The sequence below is a fragment of the Magnolia sinica genome, chromosome 5 (genome assembly GCF_029962835.1).
Source record: "Magnolia sinica isolate HGM2019 chromosome 5, MsV1, whole genome shotgun sequence".
NCBI classification, from domain to species: Eukaryota; Viridiplantae; Streptophyta; class Magnoliopsida; order Magnoliales; family Magnoliaceae; genus Magnolia; species Magnolia sinica.
The window spans coordinates 52,449,593-52,462,794 of record NC_080577.1 but is presented as its reverse complement, the minus strand read 5'-3'; the positions used below and the strand labels follow the sequence as shown (position 1 = coordinate 52,462,794).

Below are 13,202 nucleotides of genomic sequence, written 5' to 3'. Positions count from 1 at the left end.
CGCTTATGTGATTTGATAACAGTGGTATTGGGTGATGCCATAGTCTATTGAAGATCTTCTCTTGACTGGGCATAGTGGAGGGGTTGGGAAAGGAGGGGTGGTGTGGTGGCTAATCTTATTGGTAGCTTTATGGGCTAATGGGTGGAAAGGAACAATCGTTGTTTTCAGAATAGGAGTGGGTCGGTGGTAGAGGTTGCAAGAAAATTGAGATCGATGTGGTGGAATGGGCATCCTATTGATGATCTTCTCTTGACTTGGCACCGTGGAGGGGTTGGGAACGGAGGGTGGTGTGTAGTTAATCTTATTGGCAACTTTATAGGCTAATGGGTGGAAAGGAACAAACATTATTTTCGGAATATGAGTGGGTCGGTGGTAGAGGTTGCAAGAAAATTGAGATCAATGTGGTGGAATGGGCATCCTATTGAAGATCTTCTCTTGACTTGGCACAGTGGAGGGGTTGGGAAAGGAGGGGCTGTGTGGTGGCTAATCTTATTCGCAGTTTTATGGGCTAATGGGTGGAAAGGAACAATCGTTATTTTCGGAATATGAGTGGGTCGGTGGTAGAGGTTGCAAGAAAATTGAGATTGATGTAGTAGGATGGGCATCTTATTGATGTTTGTAATCTTTTCTCTATTTGCATTGTATTTTCGTTCTTTGCCTTTTGCTTTGTTAGGCCTTTTTAATAAGGTATCATTGTCTTAAAAAAAGGATGTTAATAGAGTAAGTGATAAGGTTTTAGAGTGCATATGCGCCTCGGGTAGGATAGAAATCAAGAGGTAATTCTAGGAGGATGTTGATAGACTAATATAAGAGATTCCAAATGGAGAGAGGATATTTGTAGTGGAAGACTTAAATGGTCATGTAAGAAAAAGAAAGTAGAGGATAAAAGAGGGTCCATGAAAGATATAGTTTTGGGGAGAAATGAGATGGGGAAGCTATCCTTGATTTCGTTATGGCTTACAGTCTAGCTCTAGCAATCTCACACATTAAGAAGAGAGATGAACATTTAATAACTTTTGAAAGTGGATCATATGCAAGCCAAATAGATTTCTTTTTTACTTGGGAGGACAACGTTCAATATGTAAGGACTACAAGGTATCTGGAGAGAGTTTGCCGCACAACATATGTTAAATGTTTACATTAAGAGATGGAAGAAAGGTAATGAAATTAATAGGTATTCAAAACTAAGTGGTAGAATTAAAGCACATAAAATAATGTTATTCATAAATAAATTGATGGAAGAAGGAAAGTAGAATGTCGAGGAAGAAGTAAACGTTATGTGCAATGAGATGGCTGAGTGCATTCGGAAGGTGGCAAAATATATTTTATGAGTATCTAGAGGGAAAAGTCAATTATACAAGGAAACTTAGTGGTGGAATGTAGATGTACAAAAAGCTATTAACAAGAAACATGCATGTTTCAAAGCGTGGCAAGGGACTACAAACAATGGAAATCTTGAACAATATAAAAATGCCAAAAAGATTGTTGAGAAAGTAGTAAGTGAAGCTAAACTTTAAGGCTTACAATGATCTTTACAATAGATTGGGACAAGAAGGTGAGAAAGATGTCTTTAAATTTGCAAAAATGAGAAAGAGGAAGAGTAAGGACCTAGATCATGTTAGATGCATTATGACTTATGAGCGATGATAAGAGGGTATTGGTCAAAGACGGTGAGATCAAATAAAGGTGAAGAAGCTATTTTCAGAACTTATTGAGGGCTTATTTGGATACATCCTCGTAAGTATCTTTATTTATTTGTTTAATTATTATACTTATGACAGCAAATAAGCTATTTTTTAAAATAGAAGTTGGTTTGATAACCAACTTTTGTAAAAGTAGCTTATTAGCTTAAACTCATAGCCATAAAGATTATTATTATTATTATTATTATTATTATTATTATTATTATTATTTTATTACTCTCTTTCTCATCTCTCTACGTGATGGACATTCCATATTAAAGGTGCCCCGCATGATGGATTGTCCGCATCGAAGGTGGGGCCCACATGATGGGTAGTCCACATCAAAGGTGGGCTCCACATGATGAGCAATGGACATTGAAGGTGGGCTCCACATGATGGACCATTAACATTGTGGTGGGCCTCACGTGATGGATGACCCACATCAAGGTGGGCCCACATAATGGACGGTCCACATCAATGGTTGGTCACTAATGATAATGACCCACATCCAAAGCAGGCTTTGCATGATGGACGACCCACCTCGAAGGCGGGGCCCACACAATGGATAGTCCACCCCAAAGGTGGGCTTTACATGATGGGTAGTGGATGTTGAAGTTGGGCCTCACATGATGGATGGCCCATATCAAGGTGGGCCCCACATAATGGATGGTCCACATCAAAGGTCAACCCCTAATAATGAATGACTCACATCCCAAGGCAGACTCCACATGATAGATGGTCCACATCAAAGGTGGGCTCCACATGATGGGTGATGGACATTAAAGGTGACCCCTACGTAATGGACGATCCATATCAAAGGTTGGCCCCTTGTGATGGAGGCCACATCTGAGGTAGGCTCCACATGATGGAGGCCCACATCAAAGTTGGGTATGGCATGATGGACGGTCCACATAAAAGGTGGGCTGCACATGATGGATGATCCACATCCAATGTCTCGACATGATGGATAGCTCACATCCAAGGTGGCCCCATGAGATGGATAGCCCCTATCAAAAGTGGGCTTGCAAGGTGGATGGTCCATATTGAAGGTAGGCCCCACATGATGGATGGTTCACATTGAAGGCAGGGCCAAGGTGTGCCAACGCAGTTAATGGTCCACATCAAAGGTTGACCCCACATGATGGACGATAGATGCTAAAGGTGGACCCCACATGATTCATGAATAAGTACAAATTGGAAGATATTTAAAAAATAATTGGGGAGAGGAAAGAGAGGATAAAGATTAGTGGAAGAGATTTAAAAAACTAATGTGAGCTTTAAAAAAAAACTAATGTGATGTTGGAAACCAAACAAGACTTTTCTACTTTTTTGTTGATAAATACGCTATTTACCAAACATACCTATCTGATGAATAAGTAGAAAAAAGAGAGATTAATGGTAGAGATTTAAAAACACTTATGTGATGTTGGAAAACCAAGATAAACTACTTAAGATCCAAGCGGGCCCTAAACGAAAATATCTCTGAGAGCATTAGAGATAAGGAACCATTAATTCAAATAGCATTGGAGTCCATAGATACCATCGTAGGATTTAGATATCTTACATGAAAGAAGCTTTGGAAAAGATGGAAAACTTGAAAGGCCCTTGGGTGTATTAATAGAGGATTGGAAGTGTATGGGAGATCAGGTTATTTTGGTTGATAAAGTTGTTCAACAAGATTTTGAGATTGAAGAAAATGCCAGAATATTGGAGGAAAGATACCTTTTTACCTATTTATAAGAATAAAGGAGACATATGGAGCTGCTTCTGATGGTGGCTGGTCTATGGTTCCTATGGAGGGAAATGAATATAATGGATGTTTCAGGAATCGTGTGGGGCAAGTAGAGGAAGTCTTTAAGACAGTGAAACGGCATGTAATAGAATGGACAGTGGCCTCGAAGGCTGTAGTTCGGTTTCAGGCAAATTCGGCTGACCTATAGGGGCATTTGGGTTGTTGTATAGTTTTTCTGTTCTGTATATTCTGCCTCTGGCATTTTTCTTTATAAAATTTTCTCGTTGTTAAAAAAAAAAAAAACAGAGCTGCACTAACTATTGTTTGAAAACACATGAACTGTACTATGAAACTTTTGGAAAGAGTGATTGAGCCACATGAGATGAATGTATCAGAAAATTAGTTTGATTTCGTGCTAGGGAGGTCTATCACTGAAGCTATTTTCCTAATAGACAATTGCTGGGGAAATGTAGTGAGAGTAGGAGATGCGGTCTTGAAAGAGTTAATATGGTGGGGATTGGGAGAGAGGAGTATCACCAGTATGTAACAAGATGAGGCAAATGTGCAACAGACCAAAATCTAGCCAAACACAATTAGTTGGGCAAGCCTTGACGACGACGACGACGACTTCCATCTCAATTAAGCATCATCACCATTCAATCTGCAAGTCCCCTAGGACATGGAAGTTTCACTGTGCAATCGGATCTAAGATTGAAACATTACAACTAATATAGCTGCTATCCAAATTCATCATTATTGTTGCTGTCTATAACATGCTATTTGTGTATGTGCTCTGATGCTTTTGTTGGTTTTTGTGATTATATTGCAAAGAATTCATTAAACATGCTTCTGTCTTTGTGGCAGGTATAATTTGAAGAAGCTGACATACGAGGAGAGGAAGGCCAAGCTCATTGAGCGGTTGAATGTGCTGAATGCGGCTGGGCGGGATGATGATGATGATGAGGATGAGTGAAAAAATCAACTCAATTAGGCAGTTGTCTTTTTTTTATTTGGGTACCCGTGCTGTACACTCATTTAGGCAGTTTTTGATAATTGCTACATTTGGGACCCTCAATTGTGTGGTCAGCTGTTTCCGTTGGATGTTTAGATGGGTGAGAATGCATCTGTTTTATTTATTTATTTATTTTTAATTATATATATATATATATTTGAGGGAATATGATGGATTTTCTGTTGTTGCTGCTGCTGCAGCTGCTTCCTTATTCTGTGGGGCCAAGTTATGGTTGCACTATTTTTTCACCATTTGACGATGGCATTGCCATGTGATTCATGGCACATGTTGGAATCTGGGCCATTCTTCACTTGGAGTCCACAGTCGTCATGACCCGGAGGACATCCAGCTTGACCATAATCACCAAGTGGGGCCATGCGTGTGATAAAGATAAGACTGTTGGTTTTTATGTGATTTTGTGCCATTTGTAGGCAATGAATTCTCTGGTTTATCCTAAGCTGTCCTGTCCGTCACCTTAAATTGAATCTCGGTCAGAAGATGCTGATACAGTAAATGGTGAGGATGTTGAAGCCCTGATGGTATTCTTGTTATTTTAATATGCGGTAATTTTTCATATTAGACAAGTGAGTCCCACTATTTCATTTTTGTTGTTTGAATTGCTGGGTTTCAAGGAATATATGCCTGCCTCTGGTGGTGGTGTGGAATGTTGGAAATTATGGGCCATTGTATTTATTGTATTTGTTACGGTTGTATTTGTGCTGGGCCTAAACTTTTGCTCCGGTTATCAGATAATGGAGACAGACTTATAGACAGAAATGTTAGATATGGGCAACCCGTGCGTCTCTTCGGGGTGTGTATCCCAGTCTATATTCGTAGCTAATGGCAGGCCAGGTATTCGTCTCTATTTCTTACCATTTATACAAAGTCAATCAGGAAAAAGGTTGCGTGTGACCAATGAGTTGCGTGTGGTGTATTTGAAGATCCTCGGAAGCATGTAAAGAGGATTTTGCGGCAATACAATTGGTGTTTATCAAGCAACGCCATATCATTCATTAAGAGAGTTGTTGAGTGAAAAGTTATTGTGCTGAAGCAATTAATAGTGTAATTCTTTACATTTACCTGCCATTTATATTCCTTAGTGTAATCCATAGCCGTTAGCTTTAATTGTACTTATAGTCTATGCTCATATGTTGGATTTAGTTTTGAGTTTCAAAGAAAGTTTTCTATCCAGAGAAGTGTTCTGCAGTTGTTTTTCGCCACTGACTACAAGAATTTTTTTTTTTTTTGTTTTTATTTGTATTGAAGAGAGAAAGTTCTTTCATACGGAAGGTAGAGATGTGACTCATTTTCAGAGGACGAACCCCACACTTTGTCTATTGCTTGATCATCTAAAGCAACAACATGCAAGTGGCTAAATATGCAACGAATCTTATTGGAACTTGGTCATATAATGTTGATTTCCGATGTATCTGCCTATCCTAGTGCTTGGGGTTGTGGTTGTTTGGTTTGAATTGATCTGCACATTTAACTCTGGCATGCCTGCACTAATCACGTGACCAAATTTGAAATCGAACTACAACACAAGTTTGGCGTGCCTGGTGGAACACTAAAAAAATACTTGGCTGTTAGAAATATTCATTGAATACCGGCCATGCAAGGAAAAAAAACAACAACACATGTTTGGCACGCTTGGTGGTACACTCGCTTTTGGTTTACTTGTCAGTGTGATATTGCCAATTGACCAATTGGAAATATGAATAGAAAAAGCAATTAAAATTTTGGGGACGAACCCTTATATAATCACATTACCTTTGACCGAGGAAGTGCCGGTTCAAGTGGTCCCAAATCATTGAATCTAAATAATAGTCCAACGCTTAGTCCTGCGAACCAGGATGAGACATTAACCTCTTGGATTGCATCTCTTGAAGAGATAACGGTTGGACTCCATGATGTGCAAATGAGTATTTAACACGTTCAGGAATATGAAAGAGCTCAGGCAGAGTTGGTACATGCTCAAGCCGAGCAGTTTCATGTTCAAACTGAGACTGTGAACTGATGAATGGCTAACCAGATCGAGCCCATGCATCGAGTGATAGCCATTATCACCGAAAGATCACCTACGACAACATAGTATAATGCCGAAGGAAGTTTTGTCTGTAGCATGGCTCAACCGCTACTGATATTTCTCCTTCAACGAAGCTCGCCTTCTGTCCTAATGCAGGAGGGGCGGAATGCTCGATTGCACACCGAGTTCAGGCTGCCAAAGCAGGAGGTTAGAAATTTTATTCCTAAAATTCGGAATCAGGGTATGTCGGGGGAACAACCTTTCCAGCATTTTCTTAGAAATTAGTTATTTTATGAGGGATATAACCGGGTATGTCTTGATCCATCGCCTATGGTTGAACCAAAACGAATAGATCATGACTAGATCATGCAAATGGTCCAAGAGGTTATAAGCCAAGTCATCGGCCGCAAATACCATCACGATCTACCATAAACCTTATCTTGAATGGATTAATCGACAACACCTATTGCCGATGAATTATCAACCGATTTTTTCTCTATTTTCGGGCGACCTTGGTCAAACGACGATCGAGCACGTAAGTTGATTTACTATGCAGTGTGGTGAACTAGTTAACAATGAATATCACAATTTGCAACTATTCGATCATTCATTGACGACATCGGCCTTTACTTGGTACTCCAACTTATTGCCAAACTTAGTTCATACCTGGCAGGAGATTAAAGAGAAGTTCCATGCCCAGTTCTTTTTCAAGGACAGAGAGATGACTATGTCTGATCTCGCACGTTTTCGATAGTTACCTAGGGAATCTTGCAAGAATTACATTACTTGGTTCAAAAGAGCGAAAAGCTGAGGCTAAATTTGTGCAACTTGCGCAAGATAGTCTGGAATACAAACTCCGAAAGAAATTCATTGGAATGGAGTTTGCCGATTTATATGATTTAACCATGAAAGTTTCCAAGTATGAGGAGCTTATCTAGGAAGGAGCTAGACAAAAGGATTTGTTAATCGAAACTTATTATCACGACCCCAACTATGAGGTTGTGATTCCTGAAGTAGTGATAAAAAAGTCACTCATTTGTTTAGTGCTGATCAAGGTGGAAACAATTGCGCCAATAACACAAAAGGCCCATAAGATATACACCTTTGATATCACTCGCGTCGATGAGATATTAAAGATACTATTAGCAGGAAAGTTCATCAAAGTGCCCAGTAATCACAAAATAGTCATGGCCAATGAATTTAAAAAGGTCGAATATTGTAAGTGGCACAAAATGCGTTCTCACTTCACTAATAAGTGCGTTGTGTTTAGGAATGCCATTCAGGACAACATCGATCACAAACTGTTGAAATTCCTCATAAAAGGAGAAGAAGCAATGCAGATAGATATTGGTCCATTCCTACCTAATCTGAATGTCAACATGGCTATAGTGAACCTGTGGAGATTAGATTGACCAAGGTAGAGAGTTGATCTTGGTCTTGGTCATTACCATAGTGCACTGTGACAAATAAGATCGGGACGATTCTAGTCCTACACCACAACTACAAGTTATACAGAACAATCGAGAGCAACGCAATGTGACAGTTGAGCCTCACTACTATCCAACCGATGTGTTAGAATGGCCCAGGATGTGGAAGTTCCACCTTGCTGGTTAAGTCGAACATGCAACTCTAAGAAGGATTGATAGGATAGATACTAATCGACCGAGGAAAGTGTTCACACCCCTCGACTGCCAGCTCTGGCAAAGAATTCTAAGTCAAAGGATGGTCAAGCCTCCATCGACTCAGAGAAGAGTCTGGAAAAGGGTCATACATCCCAAATTCCCCGCTGCCCCAAATGCAATGACTTGAACGCAAAAGTGCCAGTGGCAGCAACATCAAGAGGCCATGAGAAGACAATTAGCAGAGGTCGAGAATACACCTCAGCCAAGGGCTGTGCGGTCGCGACCATTCTAGAGGGTTCCTCAATCGAAGGAACAACTAATCGTGAACCGTAAGCAATATTGGTGATTGTGACGATTTATCTGATTATCTTAACGATGAGCGATTTTCAGGGGAGTATCTCCTAATTGAGGAACTAATGGTAACAACCGAAGTGTTGGACCTATCGTCACTCATTTTCAAGCAGGCAGAGGCAACTTCAACAACAATGAGAGTGCCGAACATTCCGGTATAAGTTTCGATGAGCATCACGGCTTGGAAACACTTAAAGGGCATTATCTAGGTTCAAAAATTATTTTCAGATCATTGTCACCTTTGGTATTTGATTACAACGTGATACTCACCCTTCCATCCCATTTTCAAGCCAGACCATCCAAGCTTAGTTAAATGATGGGCGATGTGGAAGAACTCGATTCCCCTTGTAGCAAGACAACATGTTTCTTTTTCCTCAGAATATGCAATTGAGGAAGCACCGAGAATGAACAAGATAGGGGGGGGGCGGCGATAGGACTATACCAAATAATCAAATAAAATATTGAATAATAAATAAATCAGATATCTCAATTGGCTAAGTATTGAAACGTTGATTTCAATTGATTCGTAGGACAACCTTCACCTAAAAAATTTAGGCAGAACAACCTTATTTCACGAATACTTTTAAAATCAAAATTCCAAACTTTGCACGAGCAAATAAAATTAAATATTACAATCATTCACCACTTCAACTGAAATGAAAATACAATCATTCACCACATAAAAGATAAAAGCATTCACCCCAAACGCAGAGAATTATAGTGGTTCGGTGTGTCAACAACTGTTCTAAAACAAACACTCCTACTTAACTCCCAAAATTACTCTCTATGTAATCTTGGCTTTCACTATGAATAAGGTTTTCTCAGGGTCACCTTAAAACCTGATACAGTTGTGATTTTACCAGGCTATCAAAAATAAAACCCTTACTGAGATTTTTAGGTTATCTCAGACAAAACTACACTAAGATTTTTTGGCTATCTCAGAAAAATAAAAATAAGAATTGAAGGTATACTTATCTTCACTGTAGAACAAACTGTAGCCGAAGAACTACTTTTCTTGAATGTCAAATGTTCAATGTTCAGTCATATAGAAAAGGTCAAGAGTTCTATTAATTTTAATTAAGTTTAAACCAAAATGACTACTTAAGTTAATTCTCTTAAATCTTAAAAAGAAGAGTAGTATTCACTCTCTTTAGAATAAGAATGACAGAGTTTGAGATTAAGGGAATCAAATAAAAGCTATGAACACATCGTGTTACATAAATCCTCCAATCGCGTCATTGTGTCGCCTTGAGATGCTCGCATAAATCCACGTTAACGTGGGACATGCCGGCGAATATCCGTATAGTGAGAGTGCGGGTCGAGCAGGATACAATGAACTGTTTTCCACATTATGATAGTGATCACTACGTATGATGAGCCGCACATACTTTGCTAGGCATATATACATGGTAGATTGTTTGCGCATACTAATATCTCTCGTAGTGGTGGAGTATGTGACGTATCAGAACCCTTACGTTAATTTTATAAATCTCTTAAATCATTGTTAATCTTAAAGGATACCATCACTATGAGTAAGGTGTTGACCCTCTCCAACCGTATAGATGATGCAAGTGATGTACAGATTGAAGACTTAGATGACTATCTTCCTATGGAAGACTGTACTGAAGGGATACAAAGATAGTTTTATAACTTAGTTTCATACTTCCGCTGCAAACTCGATAAATGTAAGAAGCTTCCATTGAGAAGACATTTGATTATTTATTGAATTATGTTACTCTGATGAAATAATTAATACAGTTGATTTTATTCTTGTGAATGTTACCTTCATAAATTTATCTGGATGTGATATAAATGAAAAAAAAAGGGTGCGATTTTAAAGCATCTACTTTATACATTATTAACACTCTGTTTTCTCAAGAATGAGTATAAACTCTTGCCATGAAATTTCGGGATGTTACATGGGCCCTATGCTATCATTCAAGTCCTTAAAGGTTGATCCTACCTCTTGCGTGATAGGGATGGAAAAGTTACAAGAACTTCAATCAATGGCCGATTCTTAAAGGCCCATTATCCCTCTTTATGGGAAATAGTGTAGGGGTAGGCCAAGTAATACAAAGGAAACCGATAAGCTCCTTACGACATATTTGAAAAAAAGATTTTATTATTACGGGAAGGGATATAGGCCATCAGCCAGTGCAAAATACATAAGAATAAAAAAATGTGTGCAATAAGGAGGCACAACTGGCCGATTGAACAATTCAGATATAAGCCACCCGCATCTCTTAGAATTCCTTGAGTATTGACACTTTAACCTCTTCGGCCAGTGCCTTCTTACTCCTCCATGATGGTCTCTCGATCAAAAGCCTCGAGGAAGCTTATCACTTCATCGATGAGGCTGTCGATTATGACAACCTCGCTATCGTCTTCTTCCTTGTGAGCACTGCTTTCTTGCAGTCGAGCTTGATAAAGGTTGAATTGAGAATTAATGAAGGCCATAATCTCATGGGTGTTAGACCGATCCCTTTTCGGATGGAGATGCGCAATCTCAAAGAGGTCGTCGGCTAGCTCGTTGCACTGGGCTTCAAGTGATTGCAGCATGGACTCGTTGAAATGGTGCTGATGAGTCCAGTTGAGGAGATGGCTCTATGAAGCACCATATCAAGATGAGAGATCTTTGGATTCTGCATGAATAGAAGACCACTTCCTCATCAGACCGACATGCTCATGTATCTCCATTTCGGCTTTGAAATAAGCATCCCTGATGCACTGTAGTTTCATCAGAACCTCTGATGCTTCTATAACATCTTTAACAAAAGGGTAAACTCATGAAGGAGGGAAGATTACGAGAAATACTCAATCCCTGTAGTGAGGATTTCCTTAAGAAGGGTAGCGATTGCGAGCAGAAGATTGAAGAAGACATGAAAGCTTGAGATTTGTTGTAGAAGCAGAGGAGATGTAGGTGGCAAAATGAAGAAGAATGATGATTTTATAAGCATCATTAGAGACATTCAATGACCACAAGTAACGACATGTGGCAATTGGGATAATCGAAAGGGCATGACGCCGATTTGTATTCCAAGAAAAGTGTAACGGGTGGTGACAAAAATGCTAAATCCTTAAAAATGGCACACACGTCTCCCTACTTTCACACCCCCTATCAGCCAAGCAATTATTACCAAAAAAAAAAGAAAAAAAATGCTAAGTGTTGGCTACAACAGAACCTACAAGGTGACATCGGTCAATATGACCGAGTGAGGAGGGCCAGTGCCGTGATTGTTAAGACTCAAATATTGCATATTTTCCCTCATTATACCATGGTTTTATGATCATGATAATTCTTAATCATTGTATTTTATGCATGTTTCTCTTGCAAGGTGATTTCGAGAGCTTGAATAAAAAATGATGCTAAAAATGTACAATTAGATGCTCGAAGATTACCAAGGCAAGGATGGATGTTTGGAGACCAAGACTGAAGACTTGTAGGGCCCAAGATCCAAGAAAACCAAGTGGAGAAAAAAGAAAGTCCAAGTTATAAAGTACAGAAATCTAGAAGTGCTGAAAAGAGATTGTTGATGCCATCAAGCACACTTTGATTCCATCAAAGTAAGTGTTCGATGCCATTGATGGGCGATCGATCACATCGAGATTAAATGAAAAATCAGATTTCTTGCTGGACAAAGGAGGGAAAATATCGATCCCATCGAAGACCCCTCGATTCCATCGAAGACTTACAGTCGATTCTATCGACCACAGTTTGATACCATCGAGAATTTTTGGGTTTTGGACTAACTTGCTAGACAGTTCTGGACACTTTTCGATTACATCAAAAATCTGTTCGATGGCATCGATGACAGTTCGATGGCATCGAAAGCTTACCAATGCCATCAACATGATACGCAGTGCGAATGCACAGAATTTAATTCAATTAGAAAGGTACCTTCGATTCCATCGAAGACCTGTTCGATGGCATCGACAGATACGCGGATTGTATAAATTGAGTCAGTTTTCAAAGTCGGTCGATCAAAAGCTATAACTATGAGTTTTCTAAGATATTCAAGATATGAATTAGGGTTAAAGGAGCAGAGCAAAGGGTTTTGTTGCTGCCAAGGAGTTCTTTTCATCTTCCTTAATTTATTTTTCATGTTTTCCTTTGAGAGTTTTGGTTTAATCATATCCATGGTAAACTAATCTCTTAGCTAAAGCTAAGAGGTGAGACTCGTAGTTTATTTTGATGTTTATTTTACTTTAATTTAAGTTCATGTTAAACTGTCATTGATTTATAGTTTTAATGAAGGAATATTTGTAGTTTTCTATGATCTATTGTGACTGAAATTACAGTAGATGGTCCGAGAGTTTTTGATATCTTCGTCTCTCTTTGGGATCAAGTGATCTGTAGAATTCATGATCCATCATCGTCTTTAGGCATGGTTGATGCATGAACTCCACATGATTATGAGATTGGTGCTTCAAGTATTTGTACAAGTAAAGTCCCTAAGGATACAATCTCAGTCTCACCGAGTTATTACTACATCGCGACCTTACACTTGGGGTTGTTAACAAGTTTTTGGCACCGTTGCTGGGGACTTCAGCTGCGTTTTTTGAAAATGATTAGATTTGAAATTTATTTAGGGTTATGATTTGTTATTCCGCTGCATTTTTAGGACTAATATGTTTTTCTATTTTGTAGAAATGAACATAGTTTTCATAATCTAGTAACCTCTTTCTAACTCATCCCTTTTAGATTTCTTAATTATGTAGTTTCTTAGGTTTAGTTTTAGAACTTGAGGGCTTTGAGTGTTTCATGCCCAAGTGGGCT

The 13,202-nt window shown here is 39.0% G+C and overlaps 1 protein-coding gene across 2 annotated transcripts in view; it reads left to right on the top strand.

Moving 5' to 3' along the window:
• Positions 1 to 5,028, top strand: part of LOC131246042 (large ribosomal subunit protein uL18-like) — a 30,521-nt gene extending 25,493 nt beyond the window's left edge. For both annotated transcript variants that reach the window (XM_058245911.1, XM_058245910.1), the window contains exons 9-10: positions 4,279 to 4,526; positions 4,627 to 5,028. In XM_058245911.1, the coding sequence (XP_058101894.1) occupies positions 4,279 to 4,387 (109 nt within the window). In that variant the 3' untranslated portion in view covers positions 4,388 to 4,526; positions 4,627 to 5,028. The remainder of the gene's footprint in view (positions 1 to 4,278; positions 4,527 to 4,626) is intronic.
• The last annotated feature ends 8,174 nt before the right edge of the window (positions 5,029 to 13,202 follow it).